General features: G+C 47.0%; 1 protein-coding gene across 1 annotated transcript in view; it reads left to right on the forward strand.

Moving 5' to 3' along the window:
* The first annotated feature begins 4891 nt into the window (after positions 1-4891).
* The window catches only part of LOC137373164 (di-N-acetylchitobiase-like), a 49361-nt gene continuing 32939 nt past the window's right edge, over positions 4892-21313 (forward strand). The window contains exons 1-4 of the mRNA XM_068038023.1: positions 4892-5041; positions 7244-7261; positions 7640-7778; positions 18980-19176. Of these exons, the coding sequence (XP_067894124.1) occupies positions 4892-5041; positions 7244-7261; positions 7640-7778; positions 18980-19176 (504 nt within the window). The remainder of the gene's footprint in view (positions 5042-7243; positions 7262-7639; positions 7779-18979; positions 19177-21313) is intronic.

Below are 21313 nucleotides of genomic sequence, written 5' to 3' on the forward strand. Positions count from 1 at the left end.
CTAAATACATCACCTCACACTCCTCCAAGCTGAATTCCATTTGCCACTTTTCTGCCCATTTAGCCAGACCATTAATATCTTCCTGCAGCCGACTTCTATCCTCCTCGCTATCTACCACACAGCCAGTCTTTGTGTCATCTGCAAACTTCTCGATCATGCCCCTCACATTAATGTCCAAATCGTTAATATATACCACAAAAAGTAGGTGACCCAGTTCTGAGCCCTGCGGAACGCCACTGGAAGCGCAGCCCTCCAGTCGTTAAAACACCCGTCAACAATTGCCCTTTGCTTCCTGCCACTGAGCCAATTTTGTATCCACCTGGCTGCATTTCCTTGGATCCCATGGGATTTTATTTTTTTAACCAGGCTGCCAGGTGAGACCTTGTCAAAAGCCTTGCTAATATTCATGCAGACCACATCAACTGCACTACCCTCATCTATCTTCCTTGTTACTTCTTCAAAAAATTCGATCAAGTTGGTCAAACTAGATCTTCCTTTAACAAATTCATGCTGACTTCATTAACTTGTGCCTTTCTAAATGACGGTTAACCCTGTATCTCCGAATAGATTCCAATAATTGGCCCACTACTGAGGTTAGACTGACTGGCCTGTAATTATTTGGCCTATCCTTCACTCCCTTTTTAAACAGAGGTACAGCATGAGCAGTTCTCCATACTCTGGCACCACACCTTTATCCAGTGAGGACAGGAAAATAATGGTCAGACCTTCTGCTATTTCCTCTCTTGCTTCTATTGACAACATAGGGTACATTTCATCTGGCCCTGGTGATTCATCAAATTTCAAGAATGCTAATCACACTAATATTTCCTCTCTCCCGATGTTTAGCACATCCAATACTTCACACTGTTCCTTATCTACAATATCTGCATTGTCCCCTCTTTGTGAAGACAGACACTAGTATTCATTAAGAACCAAACCAGCATCTTTTACAGGCCCTACTCTCTGCTTAGTTATCCTCTTAGTCTTAATGTATTGATATAACATCTTTCGGTTCAGCTTGATTTTGCTTGCCAATATTCTTTCATGCCCTCTCTTTGCTTTCCTAATTTCCTTTATGATTTCACCCCTCCACTTTCTATACTCCTCTCGGCTTTCTGTAGTATTGAGTTCTCGGTGTCAGACATAAGCTTTCCTTTCCTGCCTTCTCTTACCCTGTAGGCTCCTTGACATCGATGGGGCTCTAGATTTGGCCGTCCCAGCCTTTTTCTTTGTGGGAACATGTTTACTCTGAACCCCTTGAATCTCTGCTTTGAATGCCTCCCACTGTTCTCACTCAGACTTACCTTCAAGTAGCTGTTTCCAGTCCACTTTCGCTAAACCACTCCTCAGTTTAGTAAAATTGACCTTGCCCCAACTGAGAACTCTGACTCCTGATCTATCTCTGCCCTTTTCCATAATTATGTTAGAACTGACTGAATTACGAGCACGACCAACAAAATGCTCTCCCACTGCCATCCCTTCCACCTGCCTATCTTCATTTCCTAAAACTAAGTCTAAAACTACGCCCTCTCTCATTGAACATACTACATACTGGGCAAATAGGTTCTCCTGAACACACCTCAAGAATTCTGCTCCCTCAATTCCTTTCACACTAAAACTATCCCCGTTAATATTGGGGTAGTTAAAATCCCCCACGATTACTGCCTTTTTGCACATTCTTGCACCTCTGAGAGATTTGCCTACATATCTGCTATTCTATCTCCCTCTGACTATTAGGGGGACGATAGTAAACTCCCAGCAGTGTGATTGCCCTTTTTGTGTTCCTTATCTCAATCTATATGGCCTAATTTGATGCACCTTCCAGTATATCATCCCTCCTCACAGCTGTAATAGTTTCCTTGATCAAAATTGCGACTCCCCCTCCTTTCTAATCCCCCTCCCTATTGTGTCTGAAAACCCTCTAACTGGGAATGTTGAGCTGCCATTCCTGTCCCTCCTTAAGCCATGTTTCTGTAATAGCTATGATATCACACTGCCACATGTCTATCTGTGCCCTCAGCTCATCTGCTTTATTTGCTACACTCCTTGCACTGAAATAGTTACTCTTGAGAACTGTCAAACTCTTTTTTTAAAAATTTTCTAGCCTTTGTTTCCTCAGTCTTCCAGTCTCATCCATTAATTTTCTGCCTTCCATTTCACTTCTCATTTTGTACCAACTCAGTCTAACCTCAGGTCCCCATGCCCCTGGCAAACTAGTTTTTCCCTCCCCAACAGCACCAACAAAACGTCCCGCAAGGAACTCAGTCCCGGCTCTGTTCAGCTGCAATCCGTCCGGCCTGTCCAGGTGCCATCTCCCCCAGAGCCGGTTCCAATGTTCCAGGAATCTAAAGCCCGCCCTCCTGCTTAGTTCTATCGCGTACTGCGTACACAGCTTAGCATGCATTTAGTCCTGTGTTGTAGCTTCACCAGGTCAGCATCTTATTTTGAGGTGTGCCTGGTTCTGCTCCTGGCATGCTCTCCTGAACTCTTCATTGAACCAGCATTGATCCCCTGGCTTGATGGTAAAGGTAGAGTGAGGGACATGCAGGCCATGAGGTTACAGGTTGTAGTTGAATACAATTCTGCTGCTGCTGATGACCCACAGTGTCTCATGGATGCCCAGTTTTGAGCTGGTAGATCTGTTCTGAATCTATCCCATTTAGCAGGATTGTAGTGTCAATCAACATGATGGAGGATATTGTCAGTGTAAAGAGGGACTTTGTTGCCACAAGGACTGTGCAGTAGAACTCCTGCCACTAATGTCATGGACAGCGGAATCTGTGACAGGTAGATAGGATGGTGATGAGATCAAGTAGGTTTTTTCCTCTTGGTTCCCTCACCACCTGCCACAGCCTAGTCTGGCAGATGTGTCCTTCAGGCCTTGGCCAGGCCAATCAGTATTGGTGCTACCGAGTCACTCTTGGTGATGGGCATTGAAGATTGAAGTGTTCCACATTTTCTGCCCTTGCTACCTTCAGTGTTTCTTCCAAGTGCTGTTCAACATGGAGGTGTACTGATTCAATAACTGAGGGAGGGTGGTAGGTGGTAATCGGCAGGAGGTTTCCTTGACTATGCTTGCACCCGAGGCCATGAGATTTCATGAGTTTTGGAGTCAATGTTGAGGACTACCAGGACAACTCCTTCCTGACTGTATACTACTGTATCGTCACCACTGGTGGGTCTGTCCTGCCGGTGGGACAGGACACACCCAGGGATGGTGATGGTGAAGAAAACCAGAAAGTGCTGGAAATACTCAGCAGGTCTGCCAGCATCTGTGGAGAGAGAAACAGAGTTAATGCTTCAGGACGATGAACTCTGATGAGAGGTCATCAATGTGAAATGTTAACTCTGTTTCTCTCTCCACAGATGCTGCCAGACCTGCTGAGTATTTCCGGCACTTTCTGTTTTTATTTCAGATTTCTAGCATTGGCTGTGTTTTGTTTTTAGTATGGTAATGGAGGAGACTGGAACACTGGCTGAAAGGTATGATTCAGTCAGTATGAATAGAATCTTGCTTGACTGGTCTGTGGAACAGCTCTCTCAACTTTGGCAGAAGTCCTCATATGCTGGTAAGGAAGACTTTGTAGAGTAACTGACTGGGGCGTTCCTTTGTCATTCCCGGTGCCTAGGTTGATGCTGGGCAGTCCATCCAGTTTAATTCTTTGTCAGATTTTTTGTAGTAGTTTGCTCGGCATTTCAGAGGGCAGTTAAGAGTCAACCACATTGCTGTGGTTGTGGTGTCACGTGTAGGCCAGACCGGGAAAGGACAGCAGATTTCCTTTCCTACACGACTTTAATGAACTCGATGGGTTTTTAAAAACAATTCAGTAGTTTCATGATCGCTATAACTGAGACCAGCTTCATTTAATTGAATTTAATTCCACCAGACCAGATTTGAACTTGTATCTCCGGAGCATGAGTCCGGGCCTCTGGATTACTAGCCCAGTAACATTACCACCATGCAACTGAATGTTGGCAAAGTCAGAGAGGAAGAGGGGAGACAGGGTTAGGATGAATGTTGTGCAAGACACTGAGGAAGGATGGAAAAAGTTTTGAAGATAAAAATTGCACAAAACATGAAGGAAGAGGGCAGAAGATTCAAGGATGAAAGTTGGAAGAGGGCTGAGAGTATCGGGGATGAATGTTGCCCAAGACAGGGAGGGATGGGGGTGGAGGGGGAAAGAGTTTTAAGGATGAATGGTGACAAAGATAGCAAGTAAATGGGGAGAGATTGCAATAGGTCAGTGTTGCTCCAGAGATGGACGATGTGGGGGTCACAAGGAATCAGAGTTTCAGGGATGAATGCGAGCGGAGATCAGAGGAACGGGAGCAGAGAGGGTCATGGTGTTGCTCCAGAGATGCCTGAAGCAGTGGTAGCAGTGGTGGGGTGGAATATCAGAGGTTCAGAGATGAATATTAGCAAGGACTAGGAGGATGGAGGCAAACCTTTGGACAATGGAAATGGACCAAGAGGGGGAACGTGGTGGAGAGGCACAGGGATGAATGTTGCCCAAGTTCAGAGGAAAGGGGGAATACCGGATAGACGTTTGGGGATTAATGTTGCTCAGGTTCAGGAGCAATGTGGGGAGACAGATTCAGGGGTGAATGTTGAACACGACAGCGATATAAAGGGAAATGTTCACGGATGAATGAGTTGGAAAAGGGGAAAGGTTCAGGGATGAATGTTGCACAAGACAGGAAGAGAGGGGGAGAAGAGAATTTCCCAACAAAGTTGCATTTGACAGGATGAAGCTTGCGTCAACATTCCACTATTATCACACAAAGTGAGATAGAGATAGAGATCCAGGAGGTTTCATCATCAGTCACATGCAGCTCAATATAAATAAACCATCTCACTGTGTCTGATGGATTTTCATCTCCGGCGGAGAGGATGCGCTGGAGTTTGGTATTGGTGCGGGCTCTGGCGGTGCTGGCGCTGTGGATCGGCGGAGACTCCGGGGTCTTTTCCCAGGATCCGTGTCCATGTTCACCACGGGATCTGTGTCAACCCATACCCGCGGACCATCAGTACCAAGTTGAGGTGAGTGTCTCAGATCATTAAATTCCCTCGGGAAAAGAGTTAGTTTACTTGAAGTTGTCTTTTGAAGTGTGTTGAGCAGTAACACTTGGAATGGAGCATTGGGATGTGAACTCCTGCCTTTCCTCATGTGGTTCAGCTCCTCTCACCCGCACTGATGTGGAAGGTCAGAGATTGTCCTCTTTAGGATGTTCCTTTTACACCAGGGGCCGGGACTCCACCCCCCCGGGGCTGGGCTGGACTGGGCTGGGGGGATCGGGCTGGGCTGGACTGGGGGGATCGGGCTGGGCTGGACTGGGGGGCTCGGGCTGGACTGGGGGGATCGGGCTGGACTGGACTGGGGGGCTCGGGCTGGACTGGACTGGGGGGCTCGGGCTGTGCTGGACTGGACTGGGGGGCTCGGGCTGGGCTGGACTGGACTGGGGGGATCGGGCTGTGCTGGACTGGGCTGGGGGGCTGGGCTGGGATGGACTGGGGGGCTCGGGCTGGACTGGACTGGACTGGGGGACTCGGGCTGTGCTGGACAGGACTGGGGGGATCGGGCTGTGCTGGACTGGACTGGGGGGATCGGGCTGTGCTGGACTGGACTGGGGGGCTCGGGCTGGGCTGGACTGGACTGGGGGGATCGGGCTGGGCCGGACTGGACTGGGGGGATCTGGCTGTGCTGGACTGGACTGGGGGGACTCGGGCTGTGCTGGACTGGACTGGGGGGCTCGGGCTGGGCTGGACTGGACTGGGGGGATCGGGCTGTGCTGGACTGGACTGGGGGGATCGGGCTGTGCTGGACTGGACTGGGGGGACTCGGGCTGTGCTGGACTGGACTGGGGGGCTCGGGCTGGGCTGGACTGGACTGGGGGGCTCGGGCTGGACTGGACTGGACTTGGGGGCTCGGGCTGGGCTGGACTGGACTGGGGGGATCGGGCTGTGCTGGACTGGACTTGGGGGACGGGCTGTGCTGGACTGGACTGGGGGGCTCGGGCTGGGCTGGACTTGACTGGGGGGATTGGGCTGTGCTGGACTGGACTGGGGGGGCTCGGGCTGGGCTGGACTGGACTGGGGGGATCGGGCTGTGCTGTACTGGACTGGGGGGCTCGGGCTGGGCTGGACTGGACTGGGGGGCTCGGGCTGGGCTGGACTGGACTGGGGGGATCGGGCTGTGCTGGACTGGACTGGAGGGCTCGGGCTGGGCTGGACTGGACTGGGGGGCTCGGGCTGGGCTGGACTGGACTGGGGGGATCGGGCTGTGCTGGACTGGACTGGGGGGCTTGGGCTGGGCTGCACTGGACTGGGGGGCTCGGGCTCGGCTAGACTGGACTGGGGGGATCGGGCTGTGCTGGACTGGACTGGGGGGGCTCGGGCTGGGCTGGACTGGACTGGGGGGCTCGGGCTGGGCTGGACTGGACTGCGGGGCTCGGGCTGGGCTGGACTGGACTGGGGGGATCGGGCTGTGCTGGACTGGACTGGGGGGCTCGGGCTGGGCTGGACTGGACTGGGGGGCTCGGGCTGGGCTGGACTGGACTGGGGGGGATCGGGCTGTGCTGGACTGGACTGGGGGGCTTGGGCTGGGCTGCACTGGACTGGGGGGCTCGGGCTCGGCTAGACTGGACTGGGGGGATCGGGCTGTGCTGGACTGGACTGGGGGGCTTGGGCTGGGTTGGACTGGACTGGGGGGCTCGGGCTGGGCTGGACTGGACTGGGGGGATCGGGCTGGGCTGAACTGGACTGGGGGGATCAGGCTGGGGTGGACTGGACTGGGGTGATCGGGCTGGGCTGGACTGGACTGGGGGGCTCGGGCTGGACTGGACTGGGGGACTCGGGCTGGACTGGGTTGATGTGGGGAAGAGAGTTCTCCAGTCAGGCTCCAGCCTGGGCTCCGGGGGAGATACAGACTGGAGAGGGGTCGTTAACACAGTCCGAGTATCAGGAACAGGCTGAGGCTGTGAGTCGGGGTCAGTGACAGGTGAAGCTGGTGCAGCGGCGCAAGGGGCAGCTCAGATTATTGTCGAAATGCAAAGAGAATCCTGTTATATATAATACATATGTTCAAGTGTTAATCTTGGTATAGTTACAGCCTGTGTAAAATAGGACCAGCCGTAGTATTGGGCAGTGCAAAGATATTTTAACAAGTGAAGCATCAATAAAATGTGTTTTTAATGCTTCTCCAATGTGCAGAGTCTTAAATGATGTGTGATCTAACTCTTACAGCCTCATACCATGGTTCAGGTTTGCAGTTTTCACACAATATTGATCCCCAAAACACCAGTTAAAAATCGATTTGACCTCGGTCATTGTAAAACTGGGACCCTGGTCACGATTAAACTGAATACAATTTAGCAGATCTTTGAACAAATGTTGGTGTTAAATGTCTCTGTAACTGCTGTGTAGTTGATGAGGTTAGTATTTATTTCAGAGTAATGTTACTAAGTGGGCAATGTGGCAGGAACAGGAGCTCCATCAATATAACCTGCAGACTAGATGTGTTCATTATCCCTTCCTTATCCTGTACCCTGGGGACAATTATATTGATCAGGAAAATCTATATTTTTAATGTCAGTTTTATATCCTTCATTACTGCAGCTGACAGTTTTATTTTTGTATCAGGTCTTGGTGTTTTATCATGGAGGAGCGGATTGGATACATTATGACTGGTCTAAGGTCACGACTGTTGTCGCCTTGCATTTTCCACGACCTGATCTTGTGTGTCATGCTCACGCAAATAAAGTTCGAATTGTCACAAAAGGTAACTAATTTTATCACAGAATAAAACATGAATGTCCTTCTGTCTTCTAATGCAAGCTGTATTATTGAGAACCACATAATGGAACATGCAGTGTGCAGGTTTGAGGCTCGAGCATAATCACCGGAATGGACTGGTTGGGCCGAATGGCCTGTTTGTGTGCTGTATATTTTATGTCATTCTATGATATCGCTGTTATTGATGTTACAATGCTGAAATTCCTCTGCAGCTCCTATACAACCATTATTAATGATTCTACATTCCAATTATTATATATTAAAAATATTACATCAACACACACCTCCTGTCCTCATAGAATGATAGAATGGTTGCAACACAGAAGGAGGCCATTCTGCCCATCCTATCTGTGCCAGCTCTCTGCAAGAGTTACTCACCTCATCCCCTTCCCTCGCCATTTCCCTGTACCTCTGCAATTTTTTTTCTCTTCAGATGATTATCCAAGTCTCTTTTGAACTCCTCCATTGAATCTGCCCCCACCACACGCTCAGGCAGTGCATTCCAGATCCTAACAACTCACTGTGTGAAAATGTTTTTCTGCATGTCACTGTTGCTTCTTTTGCCAATCCCCTTAAATCGGTATCCTCTGGTTCTCAATCTTTCTGCCAATGGGAATAGTTTCTTTGTATCTTCTCTGTCCAGAACCCTCATGGTTTTGATCAGCTCTATCAAATCTCTTCTTAATCTTCTGGAAGGAGAACAGTCCCAGATTCTCCAACATATCCATGTAACTGGTGTTCCTCATCCCTGGAACCATTTTTGTTAATATTTTCTGAACCCTCTCTGAAGCTTTCACAACCTTCCCAAAGTGTAGTGCCCAGAGCTGGACACAATATTCCAGTTGAGGCTGAGCCAGTGTTTTATACAGGTTTATCCTAACTTCCACCACCACCACCACCACCCTCCTCCGCCTGGCTGAACTTGTTCTCACATTTCCTTCAAGTGAAAGGCATTGCTATGGGTATCCGCATGGGTCCTAGTCAGTTATTCTCTGTGATCTTGCCCTATCAACACCTTCTCTTTTATTATCTCTTGCTCCACCCCTGCTTTACTTGCTTAAAACCGATTACATTTTGAATATTTGCCCGTTCTGATGAAGGATCATTGACCTGAAACGTTAACTCTGCTTCTCTCTCTAGAGATGCTGCCAGACCTGCTGAGTATTTGCAGCATTTCTTGTTTTGATTTCAGATTTCCAGCATCTGCGGTATTTTGCTTTTACATCATTTATTCTTTATCCTAACTTCTTTGTTCTTGTACTCCATGCCTCTTAATAAAGCCCAGGGTCCCATTTGCTTTCTTAATGCTTTCTCAACCTGCCCTGCCACCTTCAATGATTTGTGCACATATACCCCCAGGTGCCTCTGCTCCGACACCACCTTTAGATTTGTACTCTTAATTTTTATTGTCTTTTCTCATTCTTCCCACTAAAATGAATTGCTTCACACTTCTCTGTATGAAATTTCATCTGGAACTTGTCTGCCCATTTCATCAACCTGTCCTCTTGAAGTTTATCATTATCTTCCTTACAGTTCACAATATTTCCAAGTTATGTGTCTTCTGCCAATTTTGAAATTGTGTCCCATATTACTGTCATATCTCTCCAGAGCTTTGAGATGTCTGCTGTGCAGTGTCCATGTTTCTGACACATACAGGAGGGCAGGTAACACTGTGGCCCTGTAGACCATGAGCTTGGTGCCAGGTTTGAGGTCTTTGTTGTCAAGCACTGTTTTCCTCAGACGACTGAAGGCTGCGCTGGCACACTGGAGGCGATGCTGAGTTTCATCATCAATGTCTGCCCTTGCTGATGTTATGACTGAGGTGGGAGCAATGCACTGTCAATTCAGTCCCATCACTCCACAGGTCACAGTATATTATTAACGTTTTCCCACCCAACCGGAAAATGCCAAATTAAACACTCTCGTAACCCTCAGAATAAAACAGTTCAAACCAGGTGTCTAGACAGCAACAGATTAACTATTTGTTCAAAACTAAATACTAAACTCTGTTAAGATATACCTATGTCTAAAGACCTTATAACTTGTTATTTTAACTTAACTCCCCCATTCATACACATACACTCAAAAATCATGGTTAACCGGTTTCTTTGAAAAAAAATTATGTTTTAAAAAAAATACTTATTTCTTAAGAGTAAATAAATAACTGGCATATAAGTCTTTGTGGGTTACATTCCTGATGGTTGAGGTATTCTAATATAAAAATGATCACATGCCACTCGAAGTCTCCACGTGCATTTGATAAAATAGTCTCTGAGTCGATAGACGTTCAAAACACTTTGGCTGCAGCAGGCAGAAACAGTTCTTTCAGCAATGAGCACAGCAAATGGTCTTCTTGAAGTTTAAAACCTACAGTCTGTCAGTCAAAACTTTACTTCAGCAATACAAACAGTCCCTTCAAAGGGTATTTTCCTCCTTAGGCAATTAACGTGGCCCATAACTCCTTGTAGATTTTTTGCTGAGAAAAATAGACAGCTCTTTTCTTCAGTAACATGGTTTGCTGGTAAATTGGTTCAATCCGGTTTCTGCCAGTTTTTACACACAAAGGGAAACATTATACCATGTGACCTCTCTCTCCTGCTTTGGCCTAATGGCAGGTGCAGCTGGCATACTGTCCTCAGTCTTAAAGGCACACTGTTTTGAAACTGAGTCTGAAAGACAAGCACTGTTTTTTAACCTGACGAGGAAAAAAACGATTATGTGACACTGAGGAGGCTCCAAAGGTATGAGAAGTGATTCACATTGTCCAGTGGTTCGCTGTAGATCGTGATAGTCGGGGGGCAATGTTGCACTGTGAGAGCAGTCTGGTATAGGACTTTAGTCTTCCGGATGTTTAGCTTAAGGCCCATTCTATTGTATGCCTCCATGAATGCATCGACAAGGGTTTGAATCTCTTCCTCCAAGTGTGCGCATAGGCAAACGTCGTCAGCATCGTGCAACTTGATGACAGAGATTGAAGTGGCCTTGGTTCTGGACTGGAGGCTCGTCCTGTAGAGTAGATCTACTCCAGCAGGGAGCTTTAAAGAAAATAGGTGGAGTCTTGAGGCAAGGAAGATGGAAAAGTGTGTTGGTGCGATGACACAGCCTTGCTTGATCCTAGTTTGCACACAGATTGGGTCATTGACAGATCTGTTAGCAAGGATTACAGCTTGCATGTCGACATGCAGCAGGTGGAGGATGGTAACGAATTTCTCCAGGCAGCCAAATTTGAGGAGGATGTTCCATAATCCCTCCCAGTTGACAGAGTCGAAGGCCTTTGTGAGGTTAAAGAAGGCCATGTATAAAGGTTGCTGCTGCTCCCTACATTTTTCTTGGCGCTGTCTTGCTGTGAAGATCATGTCCACTGTGCCTCTTGATGGATGGAATCCACATTGTGATTCCAGTAGGAGCTCTTCAGCCACAGGGAGGAGGTGGTTGAGAAGGACTCTTATGATGACCTCCCCTGTGGCGGACAGCAGGGATACCCCTCTGTAGTTACCACAGTCGGTCTTGTCACCTTTTTTGAAGATTGTCATAATAACGGCATCTCAGAGATCCCCTGACATTCTGTTCTCCTTCCAGATGAGGGTGATGAGACCATGTATTTGTGTCAAGAGTGCCTCCCCGCCGTATTTCTGAGATTCGGCGGGAATTCTGTCTACACCAGCGACCTTATTGATATTTTGATTGACCTTTACATAACCCCCTTTGAAAACCCCAAAGTTTAACATTGCGTCAATCTTTCAAAAATGAATCCTCAAAAAATATATTTAACAAAACCTAGAGGCACTTTTGTAACAGTCGGAGCAGTGCTGCTCCAAGATGATGATCCTGCTCTGGAACAGCCCAGTAGCTACTTCTCCAGGAAGATCAATAAACATCAAACAAAATACTGGACGATCGACAAAGAAGCTTTAAGTCTTGTACTGGCTTTACAACATTTTGAGGTCTTTGTAATCAATAGTCAAGGAGAAATATTAGTTTCTATAGACCACAACTCACATTGTTTCTCAAAGTTCAGAACAAAGAACCTCCGGCTGTTTTGTTGGAGTTTGATGTTCCAGCCATTTACACTGAAAATTGTGCATGTTACAGGGAAAAGCAATATCATTGCTGATGCTGTATCCAAAGTTGAAAGAAGGGGTTTAAAAGAGAATGAAGGCCCTGAGTTCTGATATTCTATAATGTTTGAATCCTAACTGGCAAATTTGAGTGGCTTTTGTTATTGATTAAGCCTTTATAATTTTGTAAATACGATGGGCTGAATTTTATCAGTGCCTCGCGCTTCACGGCAGCGCGCTGTGCCGGAGGTTCCGGCGCCAAGCCCCCACGATATTATTCCCGGAAGCTCATTTAAATAGAGGGGCAGAACAGCTGCCCCCGATGATGCAGAAGGGGCGGCTGCTGCGTCCCCAGCAACAGCGTCACCTCTCAGGCACACCGCTATTTTTAAAGGGCTTCGAGCCCTTCAGTGACATTTAAATTTTTACAGGTCCCAGTCTCCGGGAAATAAAAATACAATTTTAATTCAACTTCAAATCCCATCTCCCACCTCCCAATGGATAATCTATATATAAATCATCCTCTTCCCCCAGAAAAACTTGTATTGATATCCTGAACCTTCCCCACAAAATTGTTCCCTTTGACCCTCAACTCCTTCCCACCATCCCTGCAGCCAATAAAAAGTGTTTTCCCTGCTTCCCCCTTCTCCCATCCTGATAATTTTTATTCCTCCCCCTCCCGACCAGTGTCTCGCCTTGGAACTCCAACGGAGGTCTGAAGGATTGTGAGTTCCGTCCGGCAGGTAAGTTCATTTGAATGTTAATTATCCTCATTTTAATATTGTAATGAAGGCCCCGCCGCCAAACGATGGGGGTGAGGGCTGCACCGAGGCCTCGCTGCCACAGCTAATATCCGGTGGTGCCATCTCGGTGTCGTGGGTCGAGGTGGGCTGCTCCCACTAGCATTTTATGGGCCTCCCCGCCGCGGCCCACACATCGAGGTGCTGATAAAATTCACCCCAATATGTCCAATTGTGGAACATGAAAATATTACCTTTACAATATGCAATAAGCTATTTGATCAAATGTTTATGATGTTAACAACTTGCTGTATCTCTAAACCATTGTAATGAAAACTTTACTGTAGTAAGACTTTCTTTTCCCCAAGATGGGAAGTGTGATGGAATCCATGGTTCCAAAGTTTGCTTTTCAGATTCTAACTGAGAGGGAAACTAGAATTGATTCAGAAACTAGAACTGAAACAGAAATGGAAATCTAAACAGAAACAGAAGCTGGAAAAATAACTTCAGGTTTCCAGGGAAACTGACACTGGTTAGAACCAGATAAAAGGAGACAGAGTCCTCCCCAGATCGGGCAGTCAGGCAGGAGTGGAGCACCGGCAAGCAGAAGAAAGTGAAGACTCAATCCAGGAGCTGTTTCTGTTACTTAAAATACTGACTAACCAGACCCGGCCAAACAGTGCACAGGTTGTGACTGAAGAACTTGGATTAAGGGAAGACTGGTATATCCATGCCATCAAGAATGTCATAAACAGAGCAGAGGAGGTAATATAGTCACAGAGTCATTTACAGGACAGAAGGAGGCCATTCAGCCCATTGAGTCCATGCTGGCTTTCCATGGAGCTATCCAGTCAGTCCCACTCCCCTAGTCGATACCCATAGCCCTGCAAGTTTATTTCCTTCAAGTGCCCATTCAAATTCCTTTTGAAGTCATTTATTGTCTCCGCTTCCACCACCCTTGTGGGCAGCGAGTTCCAGGTCATTACCACCCACTGCGTAAAAATGTTCTTCCTCATATTCCCCCGATCTCTTGCCCAAAACCTTCAATCTGTGTCCCCTAGTCTTGTACCATTAATTAATGGGACGTTTCTCCTTGTCTAATCTTGTACACTTCCATTAAATCTCCCCACAATCTCCTTTGATCTAAGGATGACAACCACAGTTTTTCCAGCTTAACCTTTTAACTAAAATTCCCATCACTGGAATCATTCTAGTAAATCTCCTCTGCACCCTCTCAAGGACCCTCACATCCTTCCTGAAGAATGGTGACCAGAAATGGACGCAATACACCAGTTGGGGCCTAACCAGAGCTTTATAAAAGTTCAGCATAACTTCCCTGCTTTTGTACTCAAAGCCTCGATTTATGAAGTCCAAGATCCCATATGCATAGAAAATAGAAACATAGAAAACAGGAGCAGGAGTAGACCATTCGGTCCTTCAAGCCTGCTCCGCCATTGATTGCGATCATGGCTGATCATTCAACTCAGTAACCTGTTCCCGTTTTCTCCCCATATTCTTTGATTCCCTTTGGACTCAAGAGCTATATCTAACTCCTTCTTGAAAACAAACAATGTTTTGGCCTCAGCTTCTTTCTGTGGAAGCGAATTCCACTGGCTCACCACTCTCTGGGTGAAGAAATTTCTCCTCATCTCAGTCCTGAAAGGTTTACCCTGTATCCTTCGACTATGACCCCTGGTTCTGGACTCCCTCACCATCAGGAACATCCTTCCTGCATTTACCCTGTCAAGTCCTGTTAGAATCTTTCCTAACTGACTCAATCTCTGCTCATACGTCAGTCCTACCATCGCAGGAATCAGTCTGGTAAACCTTTGCTGCACTCCCTCTATCACAAAAACATCTATCCTCAGATAAGGAGACAAAAACTGCACAGAATATTCCAGGTGTGGCCTCACCAAGGCCCTGTATAATTGCAGCAAGACATCCCTGCTCCTGTACTCGTATCCTCTTGCTTTGAAGGCCAACATACCATTTGCCTTTTTTACTGCCTGTTGCACCTGCATGCTTACCTTCAGCAACTTGTGTACAAGAACCCTCAAGTCCCGTTGCATGTTCCCCTCTCTCAGTATATAGCCTTTCAGATAATAATCTGCCTTCCTGTTTTTGCTACCAAAGTGGATAACCTTACATTTATTCACATTATACTGCATCAGGCATGCATTAGCCTACTCACTTAACTTGTCCAAATCACCCTGAAGACTCTCTGCATGCCCCTCACTTTACTAACCACTCTCTCAATATGTCCTGCCAGATTCAAATATCTATGAACATGCACCCCATTCCCCTCTGTTCCTGCACTGTCTTTCGAACTGTCCCATTAAGTATATATTTCCTCTCCCGAGTCATTCTGCCAAAATGCATCACCTCACACTTGTCAATATTGTTATGATGAGGCGGGAGTAATGCACTGTCAATTCAGTCCCATTACCCCACAGGTCACAGCATACTATTAAAGTTTCCCACCTCCTGTAAGTTAACCAAATGAAACACTTTCTTAACCCCCAGAATAAAACACACCAAGCCAGGTATCTTTAAATGACAACAAATTAACTATTTATTAATAAGCTAAATCTTAAACAATATTGAGATAAAACTATGTCTAAAAAGACTTTTAGAATTAGAATATTACAGCGCAGTACAGGCCCTTCGGCCCTCGATGTTGCGCCGAGCTGTGAAACCATCTGACCTACACTATTCCATTTTCATCCATGTGTCTATCCAATGTCCACTTAAATGCCCTTAAAGTTGGCGAATCTACTACTGCTGCAGGCAGGGCATTCCACGCCCTTACTACTCTCTGAGTAAAGAAACTACCTCTCACATCTGTCCTATATCTATCACCCCTCAACTTGAAGCTATGTCCCCTCGTGTTTGCCATCACCATCCGAGGAAAAAGACGCTCACTATCCACCCTATCTAACCCTCTGATTATCTTATATGTCTCTATTAAGTCACCTCTCCTCCTCCTTCTCTCCAACGAAAACAACCTCAAGTCCCTCAGCCTTTCCTCGTAAGACCTTCCCTCCATACCAGGCAACATCCTAGTAAATCTCCTCTGCACCCTTTCCATAGCTTCCACATCCTTTCTATAATGCGGTGACCAGAACTGCACGCAATACTCCAGGTGCGGTCTCACCAGAGTCTTGTACAGCTGCAGCATGACCTCGTGGCTCCGAAACTCGACCCCCCTACTAATAAAAGCTAACACACCATATGCCTTCTTGACAGCCCTATTAACCTGGTTAGCAACCTTCAGGGATTTATGCACCTGGACACCAAGATCTCTCTGCTCATCTACACTAACAAGAATCTTCCCATTAGCCCAGTACTCTGCATTCCTGTTACTCCTTCCAAAGTGAATCACCTCACACTTTTCCGCATTAAACTCCATTTGCCATCTCTCAGCCCAGCTCTGCAGCCTATCTATGTCTCTCTGCACCCTACAACATCCTTCGGCACTATCCACAACTCCACCGACCTTAGTGTCATCTGCAAATTTACTAACCCACCCTTCTATACCCTCTTCCAGGTCATTTATAAAAATGACAAACAGCAATGGCCCCAAAACAGATCCTTGCGGTACACCACTAGTAACTAAACTCCAGGATGAACATTTGCCATCAACCACCACCCTCTGTCTTCTTTCAGCTAGCCAATTTCTGATCCAAAGCTCTAAATCACCTTCAACCCCATACTTCCGTATTTTCTGCAATAGCCTACCGTGGGGAACCTTATCAAACGCCTTACTGAAATCCATATACACCACATCCACTGCTTTACCCTCATCCACCTGTTTGGTCACCTTCTCGAAAAACTCAATAAGGTTTGTGAGGCACGACCTACCCGTCACAAAACCGTGCTGACTATCTCTAATGTACTTATTCTTTTCAAGATGATTATAAATCCTGTCTCTTATAACCTTTTCCAACATTTTACCCACAACCGAAGTGAGGCTCACAGGTCTATAATTACCAGGGCTGTCTCTACTCCCCTTCTTGAACAAGGGGACAACATTTGCAATCCTCCAGTCTTCCGGCACTATTCCTGTCGACAATGACGACATAAAGATCAAGGACAAAGGCTCTGCAATCTCCTCCCTAGCTTCCCAGAGAATCCTAGGATAAATCCCATCCGGGACATTATAACTTCCTTTTCGTTCTGACCCTCATGAACATACACCGACATTCAAAAACTGGTTTAACTGGTTTAAAATGATGTTTTTAATAGGAAGCTTTTCTGAGGAATAATAAAACAACTGGGTTGAAAGTCCCAGTTAGGTTAATTTTCTGGACCAGTGAGGTATCCCAGAGTCGAATAGGCAGATGCCACTCGAAGTCTCCAGGCGAGTTGATGAACAGTCTATAATGGATAGGCTTTCAAGGCACTTCAGCTGCAGTAGGCGTCACACAGCTCTTTCAGCAAAGAGTATAGCAAGAGGTTTATTTAGATTTTGAAGCAGCAGTCTATTAGTAGAAACTACTGGGTTTCCAGAGCTCCCAGAAACACAAAAGACAACAGAAAGTCACTCTTGAGGCAGAGACTTCTTCGAGACTGGAGTAAAAAGGAATTTGCTATCTCCAATAATGCAAAGAATCCTTTCCTGGGGTCTTTTCCCCTTTGGGCAAAACACAACCTGTAGGCTAATGTAGATTTTTTTGCTGAGAGAGAGGCAAATCCTTCCTTCCTTCAAGGAGAGAATGCTTCACTGGTCTGCCAGATCAAACCAGTTCTAGCCAATCTTTACACACAGTCAAACTGGTACAATACAGCATGTCACCCCATCTCTCTTGCTGTTGCTTAGGAAACAGACTTGCAGCTCACACACATTGTCTTCAGAGAGACAAACAACTCTCAGTTTTAAAGGCACACAGAACTCCCCCTTCGTTTAAAGAACAGAAAATAAAGCACTTCCATGACTGTGTTAAATTCCATCTGCCACCTCTCTGTGCATTCTGCTCGTCTACATCGTGTTGCAGGCGGTTCATATCATTCTCACTGTTTGCCACACCTCCAAGTTTGGTGTCATTGGCAAATTTTGAGATTCTACTCTGTATTCTAAGATCCAAGTCATTTAAATGTAGCAAAAAATGAAGTGGTCCCAGCACTGACCCTTGGGGAACACCACTGTCTTCCATCTTCCAGTCAGAAAAATAGCCATTTATTATGCTGGCTGTTTTCTGTCTTTAAGCCAAATTAGTATAAAACTTACCCCACACCTGTCAGCAAGGATCCTGTTCTCAGATCTATTCAGGTGTAATCTGTCCATTTAGAAGAGATCCCTCCTGCCACAGAACTCCCAATCTCCCAGGAATCTGAAGCCCTCCCTCCTGCACCATGTTTCCAGCCACACATTAACTGCCCTATCCTCCTATGCCTTTCATGTGTGGCAAAGGGAGTAATCCAGTGATTACTACATTTGAGATCTTGCTTTTTGATGTCCTCCCTAACTCCAGATGACGGGATATCTTGACTTTAATAAATTAATAACAGGAACATTTATTAAATGTCACAACAGCAGTATGTAATTGAAGCCAGAATTAGAAAGCAGGATGCACTTTAGTGAAAGTCCTACCCTATTGTGTACTGAGCCTCAGTCCAGCGCACACGCTCCACTCTACTGACTCTGGCCTGATGAGATTTCTCCTCTTCCACCATCAATGCAGCTCCTTCAGCTGTTACTGCCTTGAAAACTAGAATCTAGAATCTTCTACTTTTGTTGCTTTTCTATTTCTCTTCTCTTCTCAATCTGCCTTGAAGCTGATCTGTTTGACTGTGCTTTTGGTCACTTCCATCATGTCAGCTTGACTCAGTGGGAACACGCTCTCTCTCTATCTCTCCATCTCCCTCCCCTCTGTGTTAGAAGGTTTTGGGTTCACTCCAGCAATTGACACATAAGGGCAGTACTGAGGGAGTGCTGCACTGGTGAAGGTGCTGTGTTTCAGATGAGATATTAAACAAATGTTTCACCAGCCTGTTCAGGTGGGTGTAGAGGACCACGTGGGCACAATGTGAAGAAGAGCAGGGAGTTCTCGTGGTGTCCTGGGTAACATTCATCCCTCACCCAACACCACTAAAATGCCAAACTGGTCCATTATCTAATTTCCTATTTGTGGGACCTTGCTGGGCACAAATTAGCTACAAAATCCACTTAGAAAACAACAGTGATTACACTTCAAAAATAATTAATTGGTTATGAAGAATGTAAGGACATCCTGAGGATGTGGAAGGCACTAGGTAAATGCAAGCTGCAGCGAAATGTTCCTCTCCTGCTTTCGCCTTGATGCTGCCAGTTCTGTTTGTAAAATGTCTTGGGACTGTCCTGCAAATGAAACTGTAAAAACAATCATTGTGATTTCTTCACGCTTCACCAGAATTTATACAAGAAATACAAATTACAGACAGGAGCCAACGAGACAATTTTATCAAAAATCATGTGAATTTAGCAAAATCCCGGTTTCTGGATGGAATTAATTTGGAGACATGGAGCAATGCTTCAAATTATCGTGCATTAATTCAGCTGCTCAGAAAAGCCACAGACGTTTTCCACCAGCAAATACCAGGATCTCAGGTAAAAGCCATCTTTTTAAAAATAAGCACATGCAATTTAGTTTAAACTTAATTCTCAAGAAACATGGATAGTTTCCTGGATAAGTAAATTGAAATGAAGATTTCTAGCTGCTGTTTATCAGAGCATCATCTTGTTATGAGACTGTTTGGACCAGAGCTGAGAAAAGACATTTGAGTTTGAATCAGCTTAATCTGAATCTGCAGCAGACTTGGTGATACAGCAATTGTAGCCCAGAATTATACAAGTGTATTGAGGCCCAGATTCTAGTGATGGCATGTTTCAAACTGTAATTATCACACAAGTGGAAGGATGATACAGCGCAGAAGGGGCTGAATTTCAGAGGCCCCTTGAGGCCGCGGGTCGCGGCGCGGGGGCCGGTAAAATGCTGCGGGGAGAGGCCCGCTTCGACCCGTGACGTCGAGAGTGGCCCACCGCATATTACGGCCACACGGCAGCGGCACCACAATTAGCAGATGGTAATGATTACTTACCGATGTTGATGATGCAGCCCGCCGTCTCTCCACCGACACTGCCGAATTTCTCATTGAAAGGGCGGCCATCACGTGCCGTCCTGTTCACGATCGGTAAACCCGGTGAGTCCGCACTCTGCATTATGGAAGGGAGGGAGGATACACAGGGGTCTAACTCTGCATTCCTAACGAGAGGAGGGAGGGGGGATATGCAGGGGTCTAACTGCATTCTGGAAGGGAAGAGGGAGGGGGGAGACACACGGGTCTCACTCTGCTTTCTGGAAGAGAGGAAGGAGGGAGCTATGCAGGGGTTTCACTCTGCTTTCTGGAAGGGAGGAGGGAGGGGGATACACAGGGGTCTAACTCTGCATTCTGGAAGGGAGGAGGGAGGGGGGATATGCAGGGGTCTCACTGCATTCTGAAAGGGAGGGGATCTGGGATTACTAGAGGCAAAGCTGTGCTTGCATGAAGGGAGGTACTGTGTACCATCCCTCCGTTAACAGTGTACGCTCTGTGTTTGTGAAGGGGCAATGGCACACTAGGTACCCTGTGTGTGGGGAGGGTGTCAGAAAGGGCAGGAGCATGAAGGTGTTATGGATGGTGGGGGCAATTGATTCAGCTGGTAGGATCTTTATGTGGTCATGCTGTGCCACTCTGAGTGTTGGCCATGATGGGCAATGCCATGGCACGCCACATAGTTGATCCAGGAAAGCAGCTGATGTACCCGTCAACACCAATCCCTGCCATGTGGGGAAGCTTCGAATACATGCAGGGTTCAACTTTATTTATCACATGGAAGTAGGTTTGGCTCATCCTACATTGTGTGATCCTCTGCTCGTGAGGATCCGCATGCGCCAGAGGCAATACCAACAGGCAGGTGCGATCCATGTAGAGGCCCCCAGTCGTGAGCAGCAGCCCCCAAGTGGAGCCAGCCATTATGTTTGCCGTGCATCCACAGGCCCCACATGGCATGCCATCGGATGTCAGAGCACCAGTGTCAGAGGAGATTGCGCGCGTCGAGAGGGTGATGACACGTCTCTGTGCCCTGCTCAAGGATGACCTGCGGCCCATGGGCTCCGGTGGACATCCCATGCCTTTGTTCCTCATAGTGACAGCGGTTCTCAAGCCTGACGCCTTTGCAGCTTTTTAGGGGCCCAACAGAGACTTTTGTGGGGGTCACACAGTCAGCAGTGCACCGCTGCATCAGGGAGGTCACCAATGCCCTGCACTGGAGGGCCAGTGAGTATGTCCGCTTCAGGACGGACTCTCACAGCCAGGCCCAGAGGGCTATTGGTTCTAGCACAATTGCCGGAGAACCATAGGTTGTAATGTTCATAGACTGCACTCATGTGGCCATCAGGCCTCCTGCCAGGCTACCACCTGCAGACATCACCATTAAAGGAGCCCTCTCAATAGGTGAAGCTGGTATGTGATCACTGCCGATGCTTGCTGTGAATGTGTGACCACTTCTCAGGCAGCTGCCATGACACCTGAGTCTTGCGCCAGTCCTGGCTGCCACCGCTGTTCACTGAACTGGCTCAGATGGAGGGGTGACTTGTTGGAGATAAGGGCTATCCTTTACAGACATGGCTCCCACCATTGCTGCAGAGGAGAGATACAACACCAGCCACTGAGCTACAAGAGCCACCATTGAGCAGGAGATCGGC

Source organism: Heterodontus francisci, chromosome 8 (assembly GCF_036365525.1).
Source record: "Heterodontus francisci isolate sHetFra1 chromosome 8, sHetFra1.hap1, whole genome shotgun sequence".
In the NCBI taxonomy this organism is placed as follows: domain Eukaryota; kingdom Metazoa; phylum Chordata; class Chondrichthyes; order Heterodontiformes; family Heterodontidae; genus Heterodontus; species Heterodontus francisci.